We start from the raw sequence: 24,533 nt of genomic DNA on the forward strand, positions 1-24,533 counted from the left end.
GAATGGAAGGGAAGCCAAGAGGGGATATGATGAATTGAGAGAAAAGAGAGGAACTGAGGGAATAGAAGTTTCAATGGCTATGGAAAGCACTGTTAATAATGCTGAGAATTAAAACTATGAGTTATAGGGAAGTAAAAGAATTTCAGATAATTTTTAAGATATAGAAAGAATGGTGTTGACTTAACTTGAACAATCCCTGGAGTTACAAGGTGCAGGAAAATATATGATAAATTAAGGAAAAAGATGAACAGGCTTCAGAGTGGTAGGAGAATAGGACCCCAATAGTCTTAAGGATATAGTGTACGTTTACTGTAAATATGGTGAAATCATTCAGTGACTGTAGTTAAACTTTCTGGATATCGGACTAAAGGGGAGAAAGGTTTTCAGTGCAGTTATCTTTGAATGCTTCTTTCCTTATCTATTACTGTGTTCTTCCAGTTACGAGTGAATTTTGCCTTTCCCTGGAAACATTATTTTTGGAGGTCATTTCAGTGTTAGGTATTGTTTGCTATATTGCCTTAATGTGTCTTATTTGACCATCATTTTTGATGTTTTTCTGCTTAAAATGGAGTTGAGACATTTTTGCTATGCTTTTCTATAATGTCTGAAGTTCTTCTGTAGAAACAACTCTGAAGTTAATATGAGAGGAAAATCTGTGGAATATAAAAATTTTTATTTACTCATAACTCTAGTGATGTGATTTTTAGTGGTTCAGATCAAAACTAATTACAGTGAAACTATGTAGCAAAAAGTAATTATCTTTAAGCTAGCACCAAAAATGATGCAAAACCAAATAGTTTAACTGTATTATATATTGTCGCTAAGCTGGGCTCAATCCAGTTTGCTATATTGGCAACATGACTCCTGCCAAGGTGATGTAGCCATTGGAAGACAGTATACACTGACATTTAATATAAAGCATCTCAGAGATGTGGTAATATCTGAGAAGTCATGCAGCAATAGTCACACCATGGATACTGAATAGACTTGTGGCAGTGTTTCAACTGTGGAAGAGATGAGCACTAGGTTTTGGGAGCATCTGTTTATCCTGTCAGTCATCAGCATTGTATTGCATACCTATAAAGTGCTAAACATTGTGCTAGATACTATAGATAAAAAATGAGTTTGGAAGTTCACAATCTATTGAGAGAGACACACTTGTTAACACATCGTGTTAGTGATAACTAAAACAGTGTGATACATGCCATGATAAAAGTAGGTAAAGCGTTATAAGAAATTCTGGTGTAAATATGGCTATATAGCTTAGCATGGAAGTCTTCTAACAACAACAAGGAAAACAGATAATGAAAAGCTTAACTCAAATTTCAGTCAGACTATGAGATACATATTAAAATATGGCTCAAAGCTGCTCAAAGCAGTGAAGATAATGCAGGAACTCAACAAGAGGAAAGGGAGAGATATGGAAGAAAGAGCACAACAATAGCACATTTAAAGAATCAATACAAATGCACTTATTGAAGAAGGGTACATCTGGAGATGGAAGAGCTGTATCTGTTGTCTGCAGAAGCCAAGAGGCAACAGGAACCTTATGGGGTCTGCTTTGTTTCACAGAAGTAGAAGGTGTGGAATGCACATTAAAGCACTCAAAAATATCGTATTTGCAGAAGAAGTGTGTGTGTGTGTGTGTGTGTGTGTGTGTGTGTGTGTGTGTTTTAGATGAGGTTTTACTTGTGGAAAGAAAGAAAAGGAAAGAAATTTGCCTAGAATCTCCCACCAACCTTTCCTCTGGCAAAGAGCTAGTCCTGGAAAACCTAACTCTTATATTGATAAATTTAAGAAATTTGCTAGTATAGCAGCTAAACACGATATCATACTGAAAAAGAAAAACAGTTCAGAATATGAATAAGACACCACTAAAAATATATACCATATAAGATACCATAAGAAAAAAGAGGAAAAATACAGTAAGCTATAAATGACAAAAAAAGAAGCAACTGAAAAACAAAACAGGCAACTACATCCATTTCTGATTAAAAAACAAAACAAAACAAAAACCAAAACTCTAGCAAATCAGGAACAGAAGAAAACTCCTTTAATGTGATAAAGGGAATCTACAAAAAGTAGAGCTAAAATCCTACTTATTACTAAAAGACTAAAATCTCTTCATCTAAGATGGGGAATTAAACGAGGAGGTTTGCTCTCACCATTCCAATTCAGTATTGTACAAGAGGTTCTAGATGCAGCAAGAAAGACAGAAAAATAAATAAAAGGCATTCGAGTTGCAAAGAAAGAAGTAAGTTTTTCCTTCTCAGATATGATAGTCTGTGTAGAAAATCAGATGGAATCTATGAAACAGTTATTAGAACTAGTGAGATGAGCAAGTATATAAAAGCAGTATATAAAAACAAGCTATTTCTATCTGCTAGCATCAAACAGTTGGAAATTTAAATTAAAAAACAATGCCATTTCAAAAAAATTAAAATATGTGAAATACTTAAGAATGAATTTGACAAAAAATGGGCAAGACTTGTACACTGAAAACTACAAAACATTTCTTAAAAAATATAATGAAATAAATGGAAAGATAACCTATATTCATGACTTTGAAGACTTAACATTGTAAGATGTCATTTCTCCCTAATTGGTCTATAGGCTTAACCTAAGTTTGATCAAAATTCAAGCAAGCTTTTGCTAGAATTTTAAAAAATTATTCTAAGATTCATATGGAATGCAAAGGATTTAGAATAGTCAAGATAAATTGGAAAGGGAGCAAAGCTGGAAGACTGAACTACCTAACTCAAGACCTTTTATACACCTTCAGTAATCAAGACAGTGTGGTATTGGTTTGAAAAGAGACAAATAGAGCAATAGAACAGAATAGAGAGTCCGGAAATAGATCACATATATATGGTCGTTTTTCAACAAAGACATCAATACATTCAATGGGAAAAAGAATAATCTTTTCAGTAAGTGATACCCAAACACTTGGATGCCTTATGCCCCCTTTGAACCTTGACTCACACCTTAGACTATATACAAAAATTATCTTGAAATTGATCATAGGGCTAGATAGTAAGTATTTTAGACTTTGATAATAGGAGTAGGAAAAGGAGATTCAATATTTGCATAAAGGGAAGAACACATTTTTTAAAGATACAAATAAAAAAATTGCAAGTTTTCAAGAAAAACATAAAACTTGAAGCTCCATATTTGAAACAGTGCAATGCATGGTAAGGAAAACTGTCCCAGAATAGTCAACAATAAGACATATTCTTCTAATAAAGCCATTCAACTGAAAAGAGAAAGATAGAATCCTTTGGCAAGTAGGCATCTAGATCAAATTGCTTATAGGGAGAAAAATATTCAGATTAGCTTCAAATTCTCTACAAAAAACTGAGCTCCAGGTGATAGTGAAGTAAGAACTATAAGATCTTCAAAGAAAGAAAGTGTAAACCAATAATTTTATGTTCATACTATTTTTCGAATAAAAAGCCTACAAATAGTTTTGAAAATAGGAAAAAAACTCAGGAAATATTATTCTTATGATCCCTTTTTGAGGAAGCAACTAAAGATCAAATTTGAACCAGCCAAGAAATATCTGAAAATTCTATAGCAAAGAACTGGAAATAAGCATCGACTGTGTTTAACTATAGGAATGAGACTAAAACATGACATTAGATATCAAACTGAATGTAAATGCCCTGACAGTGTAGAAATAATTCAACTAATAAAAGGTCAAGAATGAAAGCTGAAAGGTAATTTGTTAGCTTCGCCTGTAATAAGATATCAAGAGATATCATTTAAGCAATTTAAGCATACTTTTTGGTACTAATATAAACACTGACAAGTATAATATCAGCGATAGAAGAAAAGAGAGAAGAGAAAATAAATTTTGTCACCATTCAGAGTAGGAAACATACATACATATATATATATATACACACACATTATATATATACATTATATATATACATTATATATATATATGTGTGTGTATATTAAAGATAGAAAGAACTAAGAATAAGAGTATTATATAAAGTTATTATAATGGTAGTCACTAGGAAAAAAAAGCCCTCAAATAATTATCAGAGGTACCCGCACAAAACAAAGTACCGTATCATTAAAAACTTAAGATAAATTAGAAAAACAAAATAAAATCGTATGACAACTAATACCAAACACATATATGGTATCAGTAAATATAAATGGCCTAAACTTACCTTAATAAAGGATAAGGAACTTCAGGTTGTATCACAAAGCAAAGATCAAGCCTGTACTATATACAAGACACACATCTAAACTGGTAATTCAGAAAGGTTGAATTCAGACAAATGTACAAAAATAAAATACGAGTCCAGCCTAATAACTGACAAGTTGAACTTCAAGGAGAAAAACATACAGTGCAAGGAAGGACATTTAGTTAGGTTAAAGTCCTTAGTTCACAATGAAGATATATAAATTACGAATCTCTCACATCAGCTAATGCATTGGTGAGTTACATAAAGCAAAACTTACAAATGATGCATGGAAAAAGAGACAATCATGCTAATAATAGGAAACTTTAGTTTGCTTTCAGCCTAGGAATACCTAAGTAATCAATAATAGTAATGTATATAATATATATAAATAATCTGTACTTTCAAAATAGAGAATGCCCTTGTCAAATGCTTTTAAAATATTCATAAGAATGACTATATATGCTTGGCCACCAGAAAGCCTGGTGGAGACAGTTTCACAGTGTCTATCAAAATTACAAATGCGTATACCTTTTGATTCAGAAATTTCACTTTTAGAAATTGATTATGTAGATGTACTCACACAAACATGAAATTACCTGTTTACAAAGTTACCTATTTTACAAGATATTGTAAAATATTTTGTATAGTAAAATATTGTGAAGACCTAAATGGCTATCAAGAGATCTGGTTAAATAAAACATTGTACAACAATACATTTGAATACAATGCAGCTGGAAAAGAGAATGAACAATCTTTTTAAGTACTAACAGAGAAAAATCTCTAAGATATATCCTTAAGTGAAAAAGCAAGATGCAGACTATGTATATAATATACCACCATTTCCCCCACCTCAAAAAAGTGGGGGAAATTTATTTACATATGCTTGTATACAGTGTATAAATAAATCTCTGGAAAGATAAACAAAAAAGTAGCAACAGTGGTTACTTGTTAGTTGAATGTGAACTAGACAGATGGAGAATGGAGTAGTAAGGAGACTTTTAAAAATACACTTAAAAATATATGTTATTCCATGTGAATATATTATCTATATAAACATCTAAAAAGAAATAATGTCACAGGAGCATATGAGTAGAAGATAAAGCAATTAATTCTCCCTTGGAGACTTGGGGGATGCATTCAGAGTAGATAAAACTTGAATTGATACTTGATGGATGAGTGAAATTCGACAATTGGAGAAGATTGACAAAATCATTCCAGGCAAAGGAAATGGGTTACACAAAAGCATGGGAACAGGAAAGTGAACCTTAGGAACAGGGATTGGGCATTGAGTCTATGAGAGCAACAGGGTGTGTCAGAGGGATAGAAAATAGCTCAGAAAAGGAATTCAGAAAGTTTAGGTGCAATACTCTGAAAACTGCTTGTATATCATGCTAGATGCTGTTTGGTTCCCTTTAACAAGCTTGAATTGAATATCTGCTATGTGCCAGTCCATGTGCTTCGTGCTGCAGAAATGAGGCTTTATCTTCTAGGCTAGTGGTTGTTAATCCTGACTGCATATTAGAATCCCTTGGAGAGCTTTAAAAAATACTGGTGAAAGGCACCACCAAAACAATTAAATTAGAATTTTAGAGTGTAAGAACATGGCATCAGCAGTTTTTTTTTTAAAGGTGATTGTAATCACATGTCTTTGATTTTGAGAATTCCACCTCCCACTACCCTTCCTCCGCCCCTTCCTTATTTCAATAAAGGGAATAATATTGTGTAGAAAGTGGTGGTAACAGGTCTACAGCAGTCTCTGAACTAGAAGCAAGAAAACAAGGGGGTTATAGCAAATAATAAAGAGATGACCTTTATAATCAAGAGAGGCCTTTAAAAAGCGTGGCGACTCTAGGCTAGTGCAAAACTTTGAATTTAAAAGAGATTTAAATAGAGAGATCCACACGGCTTGATCACGGATTAGGTGGAGGGGCTTGAGTGTGATGAAGAGCCAAAGATAACCTAGCTTGGACGTCTAGGTGTTTGGTAATGAATGTCACTAGTGAAAAGAGGGAGTAGGAAGCACTGGGAAATACTGGTTGGGGGTGAGTGCAGGTGCAGAGACAACATAACGGCTTTAGTTTAGGAAGGGTCGCCTTGAAGATATGTGCAGTTCATAAAATGCACCAAAGGGATTTTGGATCTCAGGACAGAGGAAAACCACCATTTCAAAATCTATGCAGGTCATCCACATTGGAAAAATTTCAGCAGAGAACAGATCCAACCCTTAATCAGAGTCAGGACTCCAGTTTTGGGGTGGGGTACTTATAAGAACAAAGTAAATTTTCTGTCCTAGAGAATCTGGACTGAGCTGGATACCACAATGGCATAGTAAAAGATAATGGGTGCACCAAAAAGGAGGTACAAGCAGACCCAGGGAGCAACCAGGGTATCATTCCAAGGGGAGTGACCCTGCGATGGGGTGCCAAGCCTGCATTACTCTTTCTCTTCTCTCTGTGTATTTCATTAAGGATGTCTTATCATTTCAGAGTAACAATCCAAACATCAAAGTTTAGCTTAAAATGCGCTTCTTTTTCAAGGAAGGCTAGATATTGGGGATAAGGCCACATCCAGTTAGTAGGGACACAGTTAAGGCCAATCTACCCTCACAAGTCTCTTGAAGCTCAGGCCTAGAGCTCTGAATGAGACAGAGCTATTTCTGGAGATCAGGATTCATTCAAATGCTAGGACCTGAAAGTGGAGAACAGAGGGTCCCCAGAGTGGGAAGACCAGGACTGTGGAGATGTTTTGGTACAGTGGCACCCTGTACCAAAGTTGCTCCTAAGTTGCTCCTAAGACATTTATTCTGTAGCGTTTCAACAAACCATTGGGTTCTCTGGTATTGTCCAGTCACCACTAATCAGAACGTTGTTATAGCACACCTAAGCTGAAAGGGACCCCCTACGTAATTATCAGAGAGGGTATGCAATCTTGAAACTTCTTTAAGAAATGAAGAATACCGAATTATTGTAATATGCCAGTTGAAAGTTATTTTACTCACATTTGTCTCATGTCTTTTTCCATAAAAGTCACAATTTATACCAACAAGTAGGATCCCTGAGTTCACTACCACCTGCCAAACTTCAGCATCAAACGTGAGTAATTAAAGTAGAATTCAATCATTTGTGTCATGTTTCTCATATGAAGGCTAAGACTTGTCCTGGACCAAATGGCATCATGGCTTACGAGGTTCAGAAGTGAGGCACTTCTGAGTGAATTTTTTTAAACTGCCTTCATTTTTTTTTCTCACTTGAGCGATACATATTTATTAGGGAAAACTCAGAAAATACAATATAAGTAAGAAAATTTGTCCTGTTGTCTTACTTCCTGCAGATGATGACCATTTTAAATATTTTAATGTATTTATTTCCAAATTTTCTATGTGTATGTATGATATATATGTGTGTGTGTGTGTGTGTGTGTGTGTGTGTGTGTGTCAATTGATTGAGTCTGTCTGTGGATAGATACTTGCCTAGAAATATGTTGTATATTTAATCCTACATTGTTTATTGTGTTTGCTAAAGGTCATATTACATTATATTCCTCAAATGTTGTTAGTATCTAAAAGTTAAAGTGTAGAGGGAATATTTTTGAATCTTCAGATAAAACTTTTCCGTTACACCAATCACACAAAAAATATGGAAAACTCTACAATTTTAGTTACTCACATTTCTTAACAGGCAGATGATGGGATTGATAAACCCCAGCCAACCTTAAGATAAATACATTACTGATATATATGCCCCATGGAGCCAAAGGCAAGTGAAATCTCTGTTGGGAGGAAGTCAGGAAGCACACTGATCTCAATTTGGGGTCTTCTGCATTCTCGAAGTTATATTTGTGACTAAGCCCAGCTCTGCTGAATCAGATTCTGAATGGGCCATTATAGTGGTATCCATTTGCTAAAGTCTGTTTCTAAGCTTCTGCTTTTTAAGGTTTTTGTTAGTAATAAATTTCACCTAATGCCATAAGGTTTTGAGGGACGTGGTGATTAATTATAAATAAGCTGGCTACCAAGACAATAAAAACATGTTCTTTGTTTTTTAAGGAAAATACAAAAACTCAGAAAATCAGGCCTTCGGGTAATGACTTGAAGTGTGAGTCTCTTGCATCCTTTGAGATTTCGGTCAGCCACAGAGGCTGTAAAAGAAACACAGAAGGGACAGACTCTGATGTAGAGTACGTTTCAGAGACTAGAATTCTGAAGAAGTCTACACAAAGGAAAGTGAAACAACAGCAGAGACATTCAGCAGCCCTGCCAGAAAATGTCAACCTTGCTGAGAGATACCAGGTGGTATTTTTTTTTCTTATTCACCAAATGTATAGTAAATCCATGTACTCCGGAAATAGCATTTGGTAAAGGTTTTGCTTCATTTTCACATTTTTAAAGCGCTCTAATAATAGCATACACATTGTAATCTGAGTTTCCTGGACAATGTCCCAATTTCTATTTTTTCTTCTGTATTCTCTCTTTTGGAAGTAAAGTCAGACTGCTAATATCAGCACATCACCACAATGTGTAGAGAGCTCAACCAACTGAAGGGCCCCCAAAGAACACCTGGATGGAAAAGGATTTTAAATCTGTATTTAAGAGAGACATATTCATTCCTGTAGGATAAACCTGTAATCTTGAGGATTTTGCATTCATTGCTTTATAAAAAAAAATGCTTAGTCAACTTCTATGGTAGGTAATTACCCCTATAGTCAAGGTTTGGAAAAATAGGATATCATTTCAATACTACCACTAAATGTTAAGAATGATTTTCACAAATGCACCACCCCAGAATGCCCACATATCCAAATGAGTTTGTTTCTTTTAAAAGAATCACTATACTTTCATCCTGACAATGTTATCGTTGATTAATTCCTTTTTGAGAGTTTGCCGTCAGACTCAGTTGATAATAATAATACCTACAACTGAATGGGCATTTACCCTGTGACAGATTCAGTGCTATATGATTATAGACATTATCTCACTACCATTTTAAATCTTTAATGAGCCAAAATTCATTGCCTCGTTTACCTGCCTTGTTCATCAAATTTGACTTCTAATGCCTTTCTCCTGTTTCCAGAAATTAAATTCACCCTTCAAGGGTGGATATGGGCCACCATAAAAAATATTAAAAGGAATCACCATCGGCTCTGAAAGCAATATATTAATTCATTCAGCAAATATCTGCTGAACTTCTGCCCTGTGTTAAGATACTGTAGTAAGCATTGTGGGAGACAAGATATTTTAGGCATGGTTCTTTCAAAAGGAATTCTGAACAATAGTTACATTACAAAAATATCTCACACATTCCTTTGTAATATCTTTGGCAAATGGTATATAGAGTTTTCTTGAAAATCTTTAGTGATGGAGACTTATTACCTCCTAAGGCAGCCTTTTCTTATTCTGTTTTTGGGTAGCTCATTCTCTATAAATACTTAAAGTCCAGTTCCCTATACTTTTGAAGTTTGGGCCCAAAATCTTTCTTTCTTTTTTTTTTTTTTTTTTACTATAGAAGCCAAGCTTAATCTGTGTACAATCATTAAAATTTTACTTTGAATTATATATCATACCCACACAAGTTCATATATTTAGCAGATATTTATTCCATTCTTGCTATGTTCCAAACACTGCATGTTTGTAACACTTTGTTAAAAAGTAGTTTTATCACTTTACAGTGATGTGTGTGTGTGTGTGTGTGTGTGTGTGTGTGTGTTGGTGTGTGAGAGATTTGGGATTTTGTTGGCATATTATATGGATAGGTTGCATGCTGCAAAATCACACAAGTGATTGAAAAGTTAAAGTGTGCCCAAGTGTTAGAGTGGGACATTTTTTATTTTAAATATAGAGATTCACTTAGTGTAATATATATATATTTAACTGTGAGGAAAACCACATATAATCCCTGCCCCATCAAATTTACAGGCAGACAGACAATCCAGTAATTATGCAGATGCATGTAAACTGCTACTGTGGCATTTTTTATGACAGCATGAGTATTTATAACAGGGGATTTGATTCTGTCTGGGAAGACAGGGAAATCTTCCCCCCAAAAAAGTGGTGACTAAACTTTTAGGATTAAATTCCAATTAAATTCATAAAAGAAGAGGAAGAGCATTTCCAAGCAATGAAAACACTTGCTAAAGAGGGAACATGGTAAATACAAAGTTCCTTAGGAAGACAGCTAAGCTATGATGGGGCAAAGAGATAGAAAGGTGCTGTGGTGTGAGGTGAGTAGAGGGTGACCTGACCTTACAAGTCCTATATATAGGCTTTGGTAAGGAGTTTTACGTTTATCCTAAAAGCAATGGGAAACCATTGAAGGGTTTCAAGTAGAAAAGTGGCATGATTAAATTGTCCATTAGAAAAGATGGCTTTGGCTGAGTATGGAAGAAAGGTTAGTAGAGAGCAGAGTGAATGCATGCAGAGCAGTTAGGCTATGACAGTGGTGATATGGAGAAATAATGGTAGTGTGGACTAAGGTGATGGTGCAGGAGTGGAGAGAAATGGATACATTTGTTCCTTCTGTGTTGGAATCCTGTGGTCAGGGGGAACACTGACCCATCATGGTGGTATATTGGATATAGATGCTGAACAGAGGGAAATGGCAAGAATGACAACAGAATTTCTGGCTCTTGCACCTGGTTGCATGGTCATTCTATTCATTGAAGTAAGGAATCTTGGAAGGTGGCTGAGCCTGTGAGGAGGAGCAGAAATTGAGCTTACACAGTTCAAGACTTCCAGGGGGACACACCAAGAAAGGAGTAAGAGTGAGAAGAAAAGAAAGACTAGATAGAAAATTGAGGATGTTAGCATCTTTTGGCTGGCTGTCAGATGATGTGTGCACAGGTGATTGTGAAGGAATAGCAAGAGCAGTAAGAGAAGAAACCAAGAATTTGTTTTATCATTAAAGCCAAGAGTGGAGGTAAAAAGCAATGGTAAAAAGCAGTTCAAGAAGAAGTGATCAGAGGGTCTAAATTCTATTGAGAGGCCAAAGGCCTAAAAAAAGTCCATTGACTTAATGGTCTAAAGGTAATAAGAATGATCTCAGGAAGAATTTTATTGTATTTATTGGAGTGAAGAGGGTAGAAGATTAGAATGAATTGATTAGCAAGTGGGAGGTGTGAAGAAAGGGAAACAGGCTAAATGTCAACTCTTACAAAGGTAAGAATACTTCACTTTAGAAGACATTCTATACTTCCAGAAATATAGAAGTGAGGTGGCTAGATCAGGAGACTGTGTAATTCTTTATAAACTGTTGAAAAATCACTTTAATCAGGTTTTAAACTTCAATTGAAATGACTTTCAATTACTTGAGGATTAGTTGCAGTAAATTTTTAATATCCTGTCCAGTAAACACAACACTAGGCATTACAACAACCAGAGGAGGTGCAGAAAGTGTAATTAATTTTAATGTTAGCCTAAGTTGATGGAATTAAGAAGACAGATATGCTCTCAGTAAATCTTATGATGTACTCCAAAAGCTTGACAAAAATGGCTCTGGAATTAACAAATGTGTGAGCTTACATGTACTGTACTTCAGCTCTCTTAATACAGGTACTTAACTGTTCTTTCTAGAGAGTGTTTTTATCACACCCTTGTATTTCTCAGAAGATTCTACTTTTTATTTTTATCCCAACTCACTTTGCCCCCATTTCCTGAAAACAGGGCTCCCAATAGAAGTAATATTCTTATTGTTTCCTACATCTGCAACTTTTAATTCCTTTTAATTTTCCCCCAGTGTCCTTTATTAATTCATTTCACTCAGCAAACAAACAAAATATTAAGCATTTACTGAGGACTAAGAGATTGACACAGTTCTTGCACTTAAGAAGCTAAGAGTCTACCTCTAGCCATAGCCATTCCAATTAAAGGAGACCTTTCCTGCATCATATATTTTCCATTCTAATGGTTTCCACCTTTTCAGGTATGAGGCTATCCTTTCAATATCACACACACACACACAAAAGAACAACTGCAGACATCTCATATAACACTAGGCATGTCTAGTATCCACTGATTAAGAGTTACATAATAAGAGAAAGCCCTCATAGATATTTTGAAATGAATGTATATCTTAACCCCCCCCACCAACATCTACATACATTTTAAGAACAATGTCCATGTCCATATGAAACATTATTTATTCAGTATATAGGCAGTAATTCATGCAGATCCTTTGCAAAATACTGCAACCCCTTTGATTCACTGTTGAGCACATAGCCTACACCACTCATTTCAAACTTAATTTGTCTTATGATATTCTTTTTTTATTGTTGGCTGTCGTTATTTAACCTTTATATATGCTTATCTAAGTCATATACTTCTTGAGAGAAAAGATCAGAAGTTGAATTTCCTCTGTATATCCTACAGAAGCCCCCTTCTGTACAAGAGTTAATAGAGGGTGAATGAAGGTAGTTTAATGTATACCATTGATCACTACTAATCCTTCTATATTTTTTGTTAACACTTTGGTACAGGCCTCTTCCTGGGAAATGAAAAGAAAGCAGAATCAGAACCTTGTGCAGGAATGTAAGGCTTTGATTGAAGTGGAAACCAGCAACAGTGATCCAGATCTAATCCTGGTAAGATAAATTTTACCGCCTTGAGATTTATTCACGTTCGTAAAGATTAGAGGAATCCAAGAAGCATTTCACATGAGTGCCTCAAAGTAATTGAAATAGTTAATGGAATAACATAGTTTCCAGGTGAAGAAATAAGACTCAGAAAAGTTAGTTACTTGCCCAAAGCTACACAAACTAGTAAAACTATAACTGCGACTTATACCTCCTGACCGCTAGCCCATGATGCTTTTCATTTTAGTTACCAGGGTTTAACATGAAAACTTTAACATTATACAAATACATATAAATTATATCCATATAACTTGAAGGTCATCCCCAAACCTACATGCCCAAAGTATATGAACCTGTCTGTAATCCGTAATACGAATTCTCACCAGAAAGTATAATTCTAAATTGACTTAAATTAGGGCCACTGTCAAATAGTTCTGCTAAGAAAAGCCTATTCAAGAAATACAGACATACTTTCCACTTACACCTGTATATTATGCATCCCTGACTCTAACCTGGTAGTCTATTCAAACAGCTACGTATCTGGACTACTCTACTGTAAACCCCAACAGGGTTGCTTTGCCTCGCTGAGCCACGTAAAAGCCCTTGGTACTTAGGAAGAATTGACTCAAGGACTGGCTGCCTGAGGAACACTTCATATATGAAGCCCTGTTAAAAACATTGTCCATAATGTTATATAGCATCCTTTGTAGTATAATGCAAAAGTTCATTTAGGCATTAGAATTTAATGTCAGGAAAAAATCTATTCAGTATTTTCTTTTTATGAATTTTATTACTCACTCTAGTTCTCTTTTTACCTTTATTGCCAAGAAGGTTATAGCTAAACTTTAATCTAAATAAGAATAACTATGGTCACCTAGATGGTTGCTATTTTTGACATGATAATATAAGTGAGAGTATTAAGAAAAAGACCTGGCCTTATTGTACATATCTTTAGGTAAGGCACTTCAAAATGCTATTTGGAATTTTACAATAGATTTCAATTACAAATGAGCCAATAAAGTCTTCTGACTTTAGCCCAATTTCTGTGTCCTTCAGCAGAAAATCATTGTCATAAAGTACATAGTAATTGGTTTCATTATAATTTTTTTTCATGTTGGAAAAATTCAAACATAGTACAATCAACTCTAATGTGCCCATTTTCCATCTCCAACAATGATCAACTCATAGATACTTTTGTTTCATTCTTATCCCCTCCCCCCTGCCTCTATTACTCCCAAGCATCATAGTACTTCATCTATAAATTATAATTTTTTTAAGAAGCCATCTGAGGGGATGTTGAAAAGGTCTAGGAGAGATTTATGAAAGGGAGCAGGAAAGAACTTGCACATTGACAGTAGGGAAAAACTAAATCGAGGACGTGAAGAAAGGGAACACTGAAGTACTTTCCAAAGGAAAAGGGTAAAAATGTAATCAGATGCCAAAAAGGAAGAGAAAACTGCAATTAGTATAAACAAGACCACCACCATTTACCTCTGTGAGGCAGAATGTGACATAGCAGTACCTGTGAACAGTACTAGTCACCACCTGCTTTGCAGAAACTTCAAAGTCTTGAAGTGTTTTTCATGTAGCCATTGCTTTGTCACCTCTCTGGACTTTGCCTACAGCAAGTGCTTTTTCATAAATTAAGTACGACATTTATATTAAAATTGTTGTCTTTTTCTGTAATGTTTCCGGAGTTCTTAAGTTCCTTTTGTGTATGTGTGTGGTATCATTTATTTGTGTCCCTGTGCGCCTAGTAGGAAGTCTTGTTTTCAAACTCATGGTGTCTAATTAACTTGGATGAATGTGCATTATCCAGAGTTTGCATATTAATTTCTCTTTGACTATAGTTACAATAACTTCCAGTAGGAAATAATTCTGAATGTCTGTCTGTACTTTCTTAAACTCAGAAATTAAAAAAAAAAAAAAAGATTCTTCTTAACCCCTGGGCTCCTTCCCAGTTATCTTCTAACTGCAGTGCATGTGTGTGCATGTGCGTGGATGTGCTTTAATTCCGACCCTGCACCTGCCACATTTAAAGAAGGAAGGCACTCAGGGTTAACAGTGCTGCAACAGGTTATCACTTAAGGAAGAACAATTAGCTACACACAGGACACCTCCCTGACCCCGCTACCCCGCCTATACACACACACATCCAGGTGGTTTCTCTTATTTTGGTGAATTTAACAGGGCTCAGGGTCTTATTTTTCAGGTGTAATAGGTTCAAAAATATATGTTCAGCACACTGAAGAAAGTTCATCTCACTGGGATGATTCCCCATTATCCAAACTCATGAGACTGTTGTATAAGACCACAATGGCAGTTTAGTCATTTAAAAGATAAATACAGCCTCACTCCAATTGGAAATCACAAACTAATTTACACTGTGCATTCTTTCCCTTTATGCCAATCTGCATGGGCTAGCCAACTGCTGATGAGTTATGTGCCTGAATATTCAAAAGGCTTCCAGCTCAAACAGCCTGCCGCGTCCACATCCCCAAAAGAGATGACGAGGTGATGTTACCACTGTGACCATAGCACTAAAAGGGCCCAGCCTCTTCACCCTGTGCACCTATCTATGAGTGAATTGTTTTATGTCGGATGGAGAATAACTCTATTCTGATCAGCACATTCTTTCTTTTTCTGTCTTCATAGGGTCTGTCAGTCTGCCTTTTGAAAGGATTTTTTTTTTCATATTACGGCACTTCATATCCCTCTCTTCCAAGTTTCGGGCACATCTCACTCTGGTTATCGTACTGACAGTTGTGCAATTTCAAGTGAAATGATAAGAATATTGTTGACTTGTCTGATTTATAATGAAACTGACTATTGCTGACTGTTTCAGCCATGTTATCATTCATGCTGCAGAATCACCTCACCTGCTGACACTCACAGTTTGATCTGTTTTCCTAACATCTTCCTCCTCCCACTCCCCCTAATTCTTGTTTGAACGTTCATGTTCCTTTCTCTAAGGCCTACAGTCTTATTGAAACGATTTAAACACACACACACACTCTTGTTTTTTCTTTTCCCAGTGGGAGAATCCTTACTTTCTAGTCATTTTTAATGTTTGTCTCTTTGCTCCACACTTTGTATCACATTCAACATGCTCCCAAGTCATTCCTGCGGTGTTGGGCTTCATTTTCTTCATCTTCAGTGGCTTCTGATCATATACTTTGTTGGTATCATTTCCATGGCATTTTTTTCCTTTTTGATGTTAATTTATGCTTGGCCTTTTAGTCAGCATAGGCTATTCATTTTCAAAGTCTGAGCACTGAGAGTTCTTGGTAAGACCTTGCATGTGATTTGGAGCTTTGGAAGTCTCCAACTGGGATGCAGTTAAAACTCCAGCCATTTTTTAGAGATTAAAAAACTATCATGAAAATAATGAGGAGTTTTCTTTTAAAAGACATCTTAATTCTCTTCAAAATGCCCTAGACATTCTCCCAGGTGGACCTTTGGAGACAATATGTGTAGGGCTATCAGTCTGCACTGCAGAGAACTTCTTTCATTATGTTTCACAATCTTGTTAGCACAGTTACACTCTTCTCCACCATTGCAGGGTAACTAGTTGATCCAGATTTATTATCTCTGACCCAGTATTTTCTGAAATTCTACTGTGTGTGTATGTGCATGTGAGTTTTAGTTGAGTTAACCTTTCCTTTTTTTAATGCAGCCATGATGAAATTCAGGTGCTGTATTTCACATCGGCACCTGAGGAGGAAGTACTCTTTTAATCCCCATTTTACAGACAAGGAAAATAAACTCACTCAGGGTCACATTGCCAGGAGTGGTTACCTTGAATTCTAGCTGTGTGACTTCAGCTCTCACTCTCTGAACCACTCCTTATGACTTTTCTCTTTATCATGCATCTCCATATTCTGTCCTCCATATCAACTCAACTAGCCTATTCCACAGATTGGTTGCAGTACACAAACATACCTTACTCAGGGGTGAGGATTGAAGGTACAAATACATACTGTATTGATTAACATTCAGCGTTTTGGCTCATACGGGTTACCAGAGCTCCACAGGTGGGCACTCACCAGGCAAGAGTCTTCCATTTATTAAAAGAAAAAATCAACCCATTATCTGCTCCTTGCCCAGATTAAGCTAACTTTCCATTAGCCCGTTTTTCTCCTTATCCACCCTAAATCTGACCTATGCAGTAAAATTATTTTCTGCTCAAGACCAGGCTTTTCTCCTTCCAATCAGCCTAAGTCACATAATAGTCATTCAGATCATCATCTCGGGGATGATTCCTGGAAAGGAGCATCTTTTCTTTGCCCAAGACTATCGCTCTAGTTACATGTTTGTAGTCATAACCTTACCACCAACCCCTCTTATGAACAGGTGTCACCTCACCATTGGCCTCCAGGAAATCCTATTATTTTTCATTTCCCATGCTCAAAACACATACCTTGACCTCTCTTTTTAACAAATACTGAATATTCAGAACTGTTTCTATATCAAGCATTTTCAAACCCATGTGTCAAGTTCAAACTTGTTTCAGTTAATCCCAGAAGGGAAGGAACTAGAAATTATTTTATAACACTTCTTATAGATGTCCAGCCTCCATCAGAGGGATCAATATCTGAGGAAAAGTTACTATAGTTCTGCTGTACTGGAGCAGTGCCCTGTGGTTCTGTTGTAATTAAGGGTTTGTCTAAGTTCAATTAAAAACTCTGGTACACTGCCATGTGATAAATTGGCAGTTCAGCTCTACTCCAGGCAAAATTTGGCATATGAGCTCCATACCACCCCGGTGCTCCTCAAAGTGATGTATTATGATTAGCTGTCACTGCACTATGCTTAACAGAGGCAAGAAAAATAAAAATGAAGCAATGAAACTAGATTACCAAGCATCCTAACGAAGAGGCCAGCAGTCTCAACTTATGTCATCAGATGAGATATAAGAAACAAGTCTACAGACTAGATATCCTAGGGGATCTGTTCTGAGAGGGAAGTAGGAAAATTAGGTTGCCAGACCATGACAGAGGGGCAAGAAAGCAAATGATTAATTTGAAGAAAGCTTCAAAATTCAGGAACACCATGGGAATAAAATTACCAGTACCAACAGTAAGTTAGAGAAGTTGGGTAGGAATAATTAATTTGCTGACTCATGTCAGAGTGATAAAAGTACTAACATTTTGTTATTCATGATCTTGCTTTTATTCATCTCGGTGGAGCACATACACCAAATTGACATTATTCAAATTATCTGACTCTAACATGAAACAACATTTACCTTCTCCTAAATACTGATGTTTGTTGTTTTTTCATATTTTGTAATAATCTTCTTTCAGTTACTGCTTTGAATGTCAGTGGCAAATTCAGAATATTAAAACAGTGAAAGAATATCTATGGTGTGGTTATTTAAGGTTAGGTTAGACCTGTCTGTTCAATAACCAAGAACCATAATGCCTTTTAAAAAAAAAAAAAAAAAAAGATTTTATTGGGGAAGGGGAACAGGAATTTCAGTGTGTTTATTGGGGAACAGTGTGTACTTCCAGGACTTTTTTCCAAGTCAAGTTGTTGTCCTTTCAATCTTAGTTGTGGAGGGCGCAGCTCAGCTCCAGGTCCAGTTGCCATTGCTAGTTGCAGGGGGCACAGCCCACCATCCTTTGCGGGAGTCGAACCAGCAACCTTGTGGTTGAGAGGATGCACTCCAACCAACTGAGCCATCCAGGAGCTCAGCGGCAGCTCAGCTCAAGGTGCTGTGTTCAATCTTAGTTGCAGGGGACGCTGCCCACCATCCCTTGCGGGAGTCGAGGAGTTGAACCAGCAACCTTGTGGTTGAGAGCCCACTGGCCCATGTGGGAATCAAACTGGCAGCCTTCGGAGTTAGGAGCATGGAGCTCCAACCACCTGAGCCACCGGGCCGGCCCCATAATGCCTTTTTGGTTTGACTGACTTTAGCCCTTGTATCATCTGTGGTCATTTAAGTCTTTTTGGCTTGCTCCTGGCCTTCAGAGCAGATCGGCAAATGAATTTCATTTTCCCAACCTGAAGACATTTTAAAAAATGTGATGGCCAGATTACCACTGACAAACGCATTTTAAGAGTTTTGCAATGGAGCCTCTGGTATTTACTATGAAAGAGGTGTCTAACCACTTTCCAGTGTCTAACCCAGAGTGTGGCACTTTCTGGAGTTCAAGAAAGGCATATGAATAAAAGAACAAGTGGATGGAACCATCTTCCTGTCTCAGAACTCACCTATGTCCTTTACCAATTATTCCTGCTTAGCTCTTTGGATGTTATTCAAAATAGGCTGATTCTGGCTGAAGAAAGACATCACTTCAGTCGGCGTCCCTCCGGTCATTGATAGGACTTCTGTAGTAGTTTATGAAAGCCGAGGAATGTACAGAATAGCTGATGAGTTTCCAACATTTAGGTTTATGCTCTATGGTGGCCAAACAAACAACAAACACCCAAAATGATAACTACAAGTACTCTGTTTTGGCATCAGTACTATATGACAATAAAAGCAAAAAGAGAGTTCAGTAACTCAAAAGAAGACTTAAAAAAAGAAGAAAAGCAAATAACCTGCCTAGCTAGTCCCTAACAGCTAATTTTTCTGATTCCTAACAGATTTTTAATGGAAAACTGCATTAGTATTGCAATAACATGATTTCACATGATTGAAGTTGTCTTAATTTCAAAAGCAGGCCATTTCTCAGTCATTTTTCTGGGTTGGTGATGTTACCATTGCATCTATATAAATCTGTATGATGCTGTGATTATTACTCACAGTGTCAGAAATTTTATGAGCAGGGCCAGCCCCTTTACAAGATATGAACCAGAGTTGCCCCAAGAGCTTTAGAGGAAAAATCTATCTTCACCTTCTACAGCATCATTCATTAACTCGCCAACAGACTTATAGACAGAAAAACAATATGTGATACAGTCCCTGACCTAAAGTAAAATCTCCTGGGTGACTTATAATGAAACTAAATATTCAGGTGCCAGTGTGTGGACAAATCAACAACCACACCCCAATTAAGACACATTTATTCAACAATACTATGTTAAATATTTTGAGGGACACTAAAAAATAAAATAAAATACAGAGGGTGCCAAACAAATTATACACATTTAAGAAGAAACATCTTTATTAAAATTGTAATACTCAATATATACTGACAACAAAATATGAATATAACTCATGTGTATACACTTTTTTGACACCCCCGGTATATGACCCTTAAGGGGAAGGAAAATTGGAAGTCAATTTTACAAAACCATGAGATAGCAAAGTGTTATGGAAAAGAGACAGGCTCTGCACTCTGATACAACAACCCAGGTTGAAATTCAGACCTACATGCCACTTGTCCGTTGTATCAACTTTTGATCTTCTGTTCTTATCTATAAAATAGGAATATTACCTACTTTCAAGGTTGTTATGAGAATTAATGGGATGATTTGTGAAAGAATGAAAATCACTTTTTGTGTTACAAAAAATATATTTAAACTGCTTTCTGTAATTCTAAAGAGAGAAAAATCAGCCTTTGTTGGGTGGGCCAGGAGATGGGAGTGAAGAATGAAAATTGAGAGCATAAAATTGCTTCTGCAAGAAAAGGGAGAGCTAGAGAGTGACCCTGTGTCGTGTGTGTGGGTGGGATGGTGGTGGATTATGCCCAGATAACTTAGAATCACATTGAGAAGAGCTTTGAAAGCCAGATAAAGAGTTTGTACTTCAGATAGGAAGCAGTCAGGAGCTTTAGGAAGGTTTTAGAAAGAACACTTGATGAAGATTTTGTCTAAAGAAATAACTTTGTGTTATAAAAATGTTGTGATAATGGAGCCATACTGGAAAGAGAAGAAACTATTAAAAAAAAAATTCTGAGTATATTAATTGTCAGTTACTGTCCTAAATAGTGGGGATGGAGCATGAAAAAAAACAGACAACATGTCCTCATGGGGCTTCCATTCTAGTGGGAGAATCAGACAGTAGACAAGATAAGTAAATAAAATACATTGTATGGTAGTTAATGATATTTGCCAAGTAGCAAAATAAAGCAGAGAAAACGGATAGGAAATGTCAGTGTTGGGTGTGGCGAGGGTGAGATTCAATTTGTATAAGGTAGGCAAGAAAGGTCTGACTAAAGGGATGTTTGAGGAAAGACTAGAAAAAAATTGGGGAAACAAACAAATCAGCAGCAAACAACAAGTTAAAGACCTTGACAGGGGAGGGTGCCTGGATGTTTGTGGGAAAGTGGCTAGAGAGGAGAAATGGAGGGTGTGGAGTGAAAACAGTGGGGCCCAAAGAGACAGGTTGGCTCAGTTGTGCAGGAATTTTCTCTTACCTGTGTTATTTTTCTTCACAGAACTTACATTACCTGACATTATATTACATATCTACTATTTCATTGATTTTCTATCTCTTTCTCCCTCACTAGAAAATATGCTCTATAGAGGCTGGACTTTGTCTCTTCACCATAACAGTGTCTGAGTCAAACTGGGAATCAGTTTTATTGAATAAGAATGAACGAAAGGGAGGAGTCTAGAACCTAATGTTAACTATGAAAGAGTGAAAACAGAAAGGGCCTTTGAGTTAGAAATGAAGACATTTACTAGTTTGGTAGCCTTTATGGTTCCTTGATAATAAATGCTTGGGGGGGGGGGGCGGTAAGTTGAGGCACAAAGAAATAGAAGGAAAGAAAACATATAAAGTGATATCAACCAGTTCTTCAGCTTCCTTAACAATAACTGAATTAGGTAGGTGTTACACAGCTGACTGTGATATGTTCTTTTGCCTTCCTCTAGCTTATTTATGATGTATTTACCCTCTTAAATATATACTTCACAAAATTGAATATGTGGTATTATACTGATCCATTGCATTCCTTGGAGAACTGACAAATCCCATCCTGCTCATTGTTAACATAATTTTAATTAAGGTATTGAAAACCCCATGTTAAGACTTAACTATGTTCTCATTTACTGTGTGGGAGGTGTTATCTATTTCACAACTGAGGTAAAATCTTAGGAAAAAGATATCCCCAGACTGCAGAATAGTTAAGCCTAAGTGACTGGAGAACATTTCTATAATGAAATGAAGTAATATATGTGTCATGCAGGGTGTCATGCGGGCTCTCAGCTCGCCCCCCACATAAGAACGCAGGACATGGTGAGGCCAAAAAGGAACACCCACGGAACCATAGATAGGGGAGTCATACCACTATATTTGTGCTGGCGGCCGAGTTGGAGACACAGGAAGCAGGAGCCACACTATCTGCAACCTGCCGTCCACTTCTCTCTGCCAACCAACCTCACTTGCTAGCTGTAATCCACCGTGCTAACTGCAATCTGCTCTTGCTAGCTCAGCCAGCATCTTCTTGCTAGCCCCCATTTTCCTGCTAGCCCCCATTTTGCTGCTAGCATAGCCACGACACTTATATTAGTGGCCAGTGGCTCACTGGGTACAGCTTACGGCCAATGAGCCACAGCTGATGACCGTCCAATCACAGTTGATGGCCATTTACCACCTGAGCCAGCACCTTTCCACGTGAGGCCGAGAGCCTGGAAACTGCACTCCTGACTCTGTCCCCACACTCCACCCCTACACGGTCTTGCCTCACAATATGTGAAAAAGCTTTGTGAGTAGTATCAAAATACGCAAATAGTGTCATTGAAAAGACAACTACATGTCTCTTGTCTCAGCTTGAAAAAATTCAGACCTTCAAAGCTACAGTATAATAGAAGGGAGCATCCTACAAACTCAGATATTTATTTACACAGTGTTATTTAAAAGGAATACTGTGGGCTGTGAGTTGTTTATCTAAAATCTTTTAAGCATTTCTATGCCAAAGAAGAAAGAAAACAGGAAAGAAAAAGAAGCAAATCTCTCTTGCAATAGAGATGGTAAAGCTTATATTAAGTAACATTTTGGGGATGAGGGGACATATCTGATCCTCATGGAAACAGCCTTCACAAGGCAAAGCTCAAAGCAGAGAACTAAACAATAAAATGCAAAAATAATTTCATGAGACTGTGTTAATAACACCACCAACAAAAGTTCCCTGCTGGGAATCTTCTCATTTTTATTAATCTTGGCTACTGCCATCTTGTCTGCTTTTCACCGTAGGAAAGATTTTCACCAAAGAAAAGGAACACATCCTGAGCAGGATCTTCATGTGTTATAACAAAGGGGTTATAACTTAAGGCACATATAGTTCCTCTTATAAGCTTAATCTGTTGTTGTTGTTAACTATTGTGGGAAATCGTCTATGCTACTTATAAACGAGTCAAAAATATTTAGTTTAAAGTTAGAGACACTTAAAGTATGTAAGTTTTCCTTATGTATCAGCACATCATAAGAAAACTTTGAATTTTATGATACATCAGAAATAAATAAAACATACATTTTAAGGTCATTTTGCAAAATGAATTTTTTAAAAAAATATGTACATTCTATTTACTTCCTGGAGCATGAATTTATTTACAGTGTTAAGTACAAAGATATTTTGAAATGGATAAAAGTAGCTTAGAATCAGTTTTATTTATTTTCCCCTACCTACAAAGCTTTTCTTTCTCTTGATTTGGGTAAAATAGAAAATAGCAACGTTGCATACCCTCACAGTTCTTTCATTGCTAAGCTACATGTGTGCCCATTTAACCTGCTTCCTGACAGCACAGTTTCCAGAATGCCACGTAAGATATATGCCTGTATTTTCTGGCAGGGAAGAAAAGAAGGATTGATAGCCTCTCCCTCCCATGTTTGTTGAGCAGGGTAGAGGGGGCAGGAAAAACATACATAATGGGTAAGCTCCAGAAAACTGACCGTTCCACACCTTCCACCAGGTAATGGAAGTGGGGAACACGGTTGTGTCTTCGTGCATGTTCAGGGGTCTTCCTTATTTTCTACTGCTTGTTCCATCCTCCCCCACCTTCTCACAGATTTACAAAATATATAATATAGGGAGCAGTATGGGTATGTTTTCCTGAAGGACGTAATCTCTCTCTCTCTCTCTCTCTCTCTCTCTCTCTCTCTCTCTCCCTCCCTCCCTCCCTCCCTCTCCCTCTCTCCCCCTCTTCCCCTCCCTCTCCCTGTCCCTCTCTCTCTCCCTCTCCCTCTCCCTTTCCCTATCCCCCCTAAAGAAATACATTCTCAAAATATGTTTGTTTTGTGTAAGCCTTGTAAAATGGGTCTTAACAGGATTCCTAAAGTGATGACCTAACTGCTGAATGACACATCCACCCCCCAAATCTACCACCCCATCTGTACCTCCACCCCTGACATCACACATACAGATCCCCTCATTTTCAGGTGCCCCCAACCCTCCTGGCTCCTGCATTCAATGCATTCAAGCTCTGTAACCCCCTTTAGACAAATTTCCCAGGATCCTGTGAAAAGACAACGTGTCCCTTCCCTCAGTATCCTAGGAGAGCTCCCCGCCCCCATCTTCTTGTCCATCATGCTTTGGGGGGACTCAAGCCCCAGACCACAACTTCCCCAAGGTTTGCATGGCACTGCAGTTGAGTTCTACTCTGTGTCTTCTCTGTAGCAACCAGGCGTCTGGTAAGCCTCCTCAGAACAGCAGAGGCTCCTAGCTGCTCCAACTGAATCAAACACTTGGCTCACTTGTTGGAGTCATTGTTACATCCTTGTAAGATACGGATTTTTAAAGATAGCTGTACAATGATTGGCAGAAATGTAAAAATCCCTTTAAAGAAATGGTAGAAGTAAATATGACTGTTACAATGCGAGCATCCTTGAGATGCATGGCGATATAATGTTCTACAACACGTATGATTGTCTCCCTTCATAAC

The 24,533-nt window shown here is 37.1% G+C and overlaps 1 protein-coding gene across 1 annotated transcript in view; it reads left to right on the forward strand.

Annotated features, from left to right (window-relative positions):
• MORC1 (MORC family CW-type zinc finger 1) overlaps positions 1 to 24,533 on the forward strand; it is a 114,619-nt gene that overhangs the window by 64,546 nt on the left and 25,540 nt on the right. Inside the window, exons 11-13 of the mRNA XM_074338653.1 lie at positions 7,226 to 7,291; positions 8,245 to 8,487; positions 12,666 to 12,770. Of these exons, the coding sequence (XP_074194754.1) occupies positions 7,226 to 7,291; positions 8,245 to 8,487; positions 12,666 to 12,770 (414 nt within the window). The remainder of the gene's footprint in view (positions 1 to 7,225; positions 7,292 to 8,244; positions 8,488 to 12,665; positions 12,771 to 24,533) is intronic.

Source organism: Rhinolophus sinicus, linkage group LG01, assembly GCF_036562045.2.
Source record: "Rhinolophus sinicus isolate RSC01 linkage group LG01, ASM3656204v1, whole genome shotgun sequence".
Lineage (NCBI taxonomy): Eukaryota > Metazoa > Chordata > Mammalia > Chiroptera > Rhinolophidae > Rhinolophus > Rhinolophus sinicus.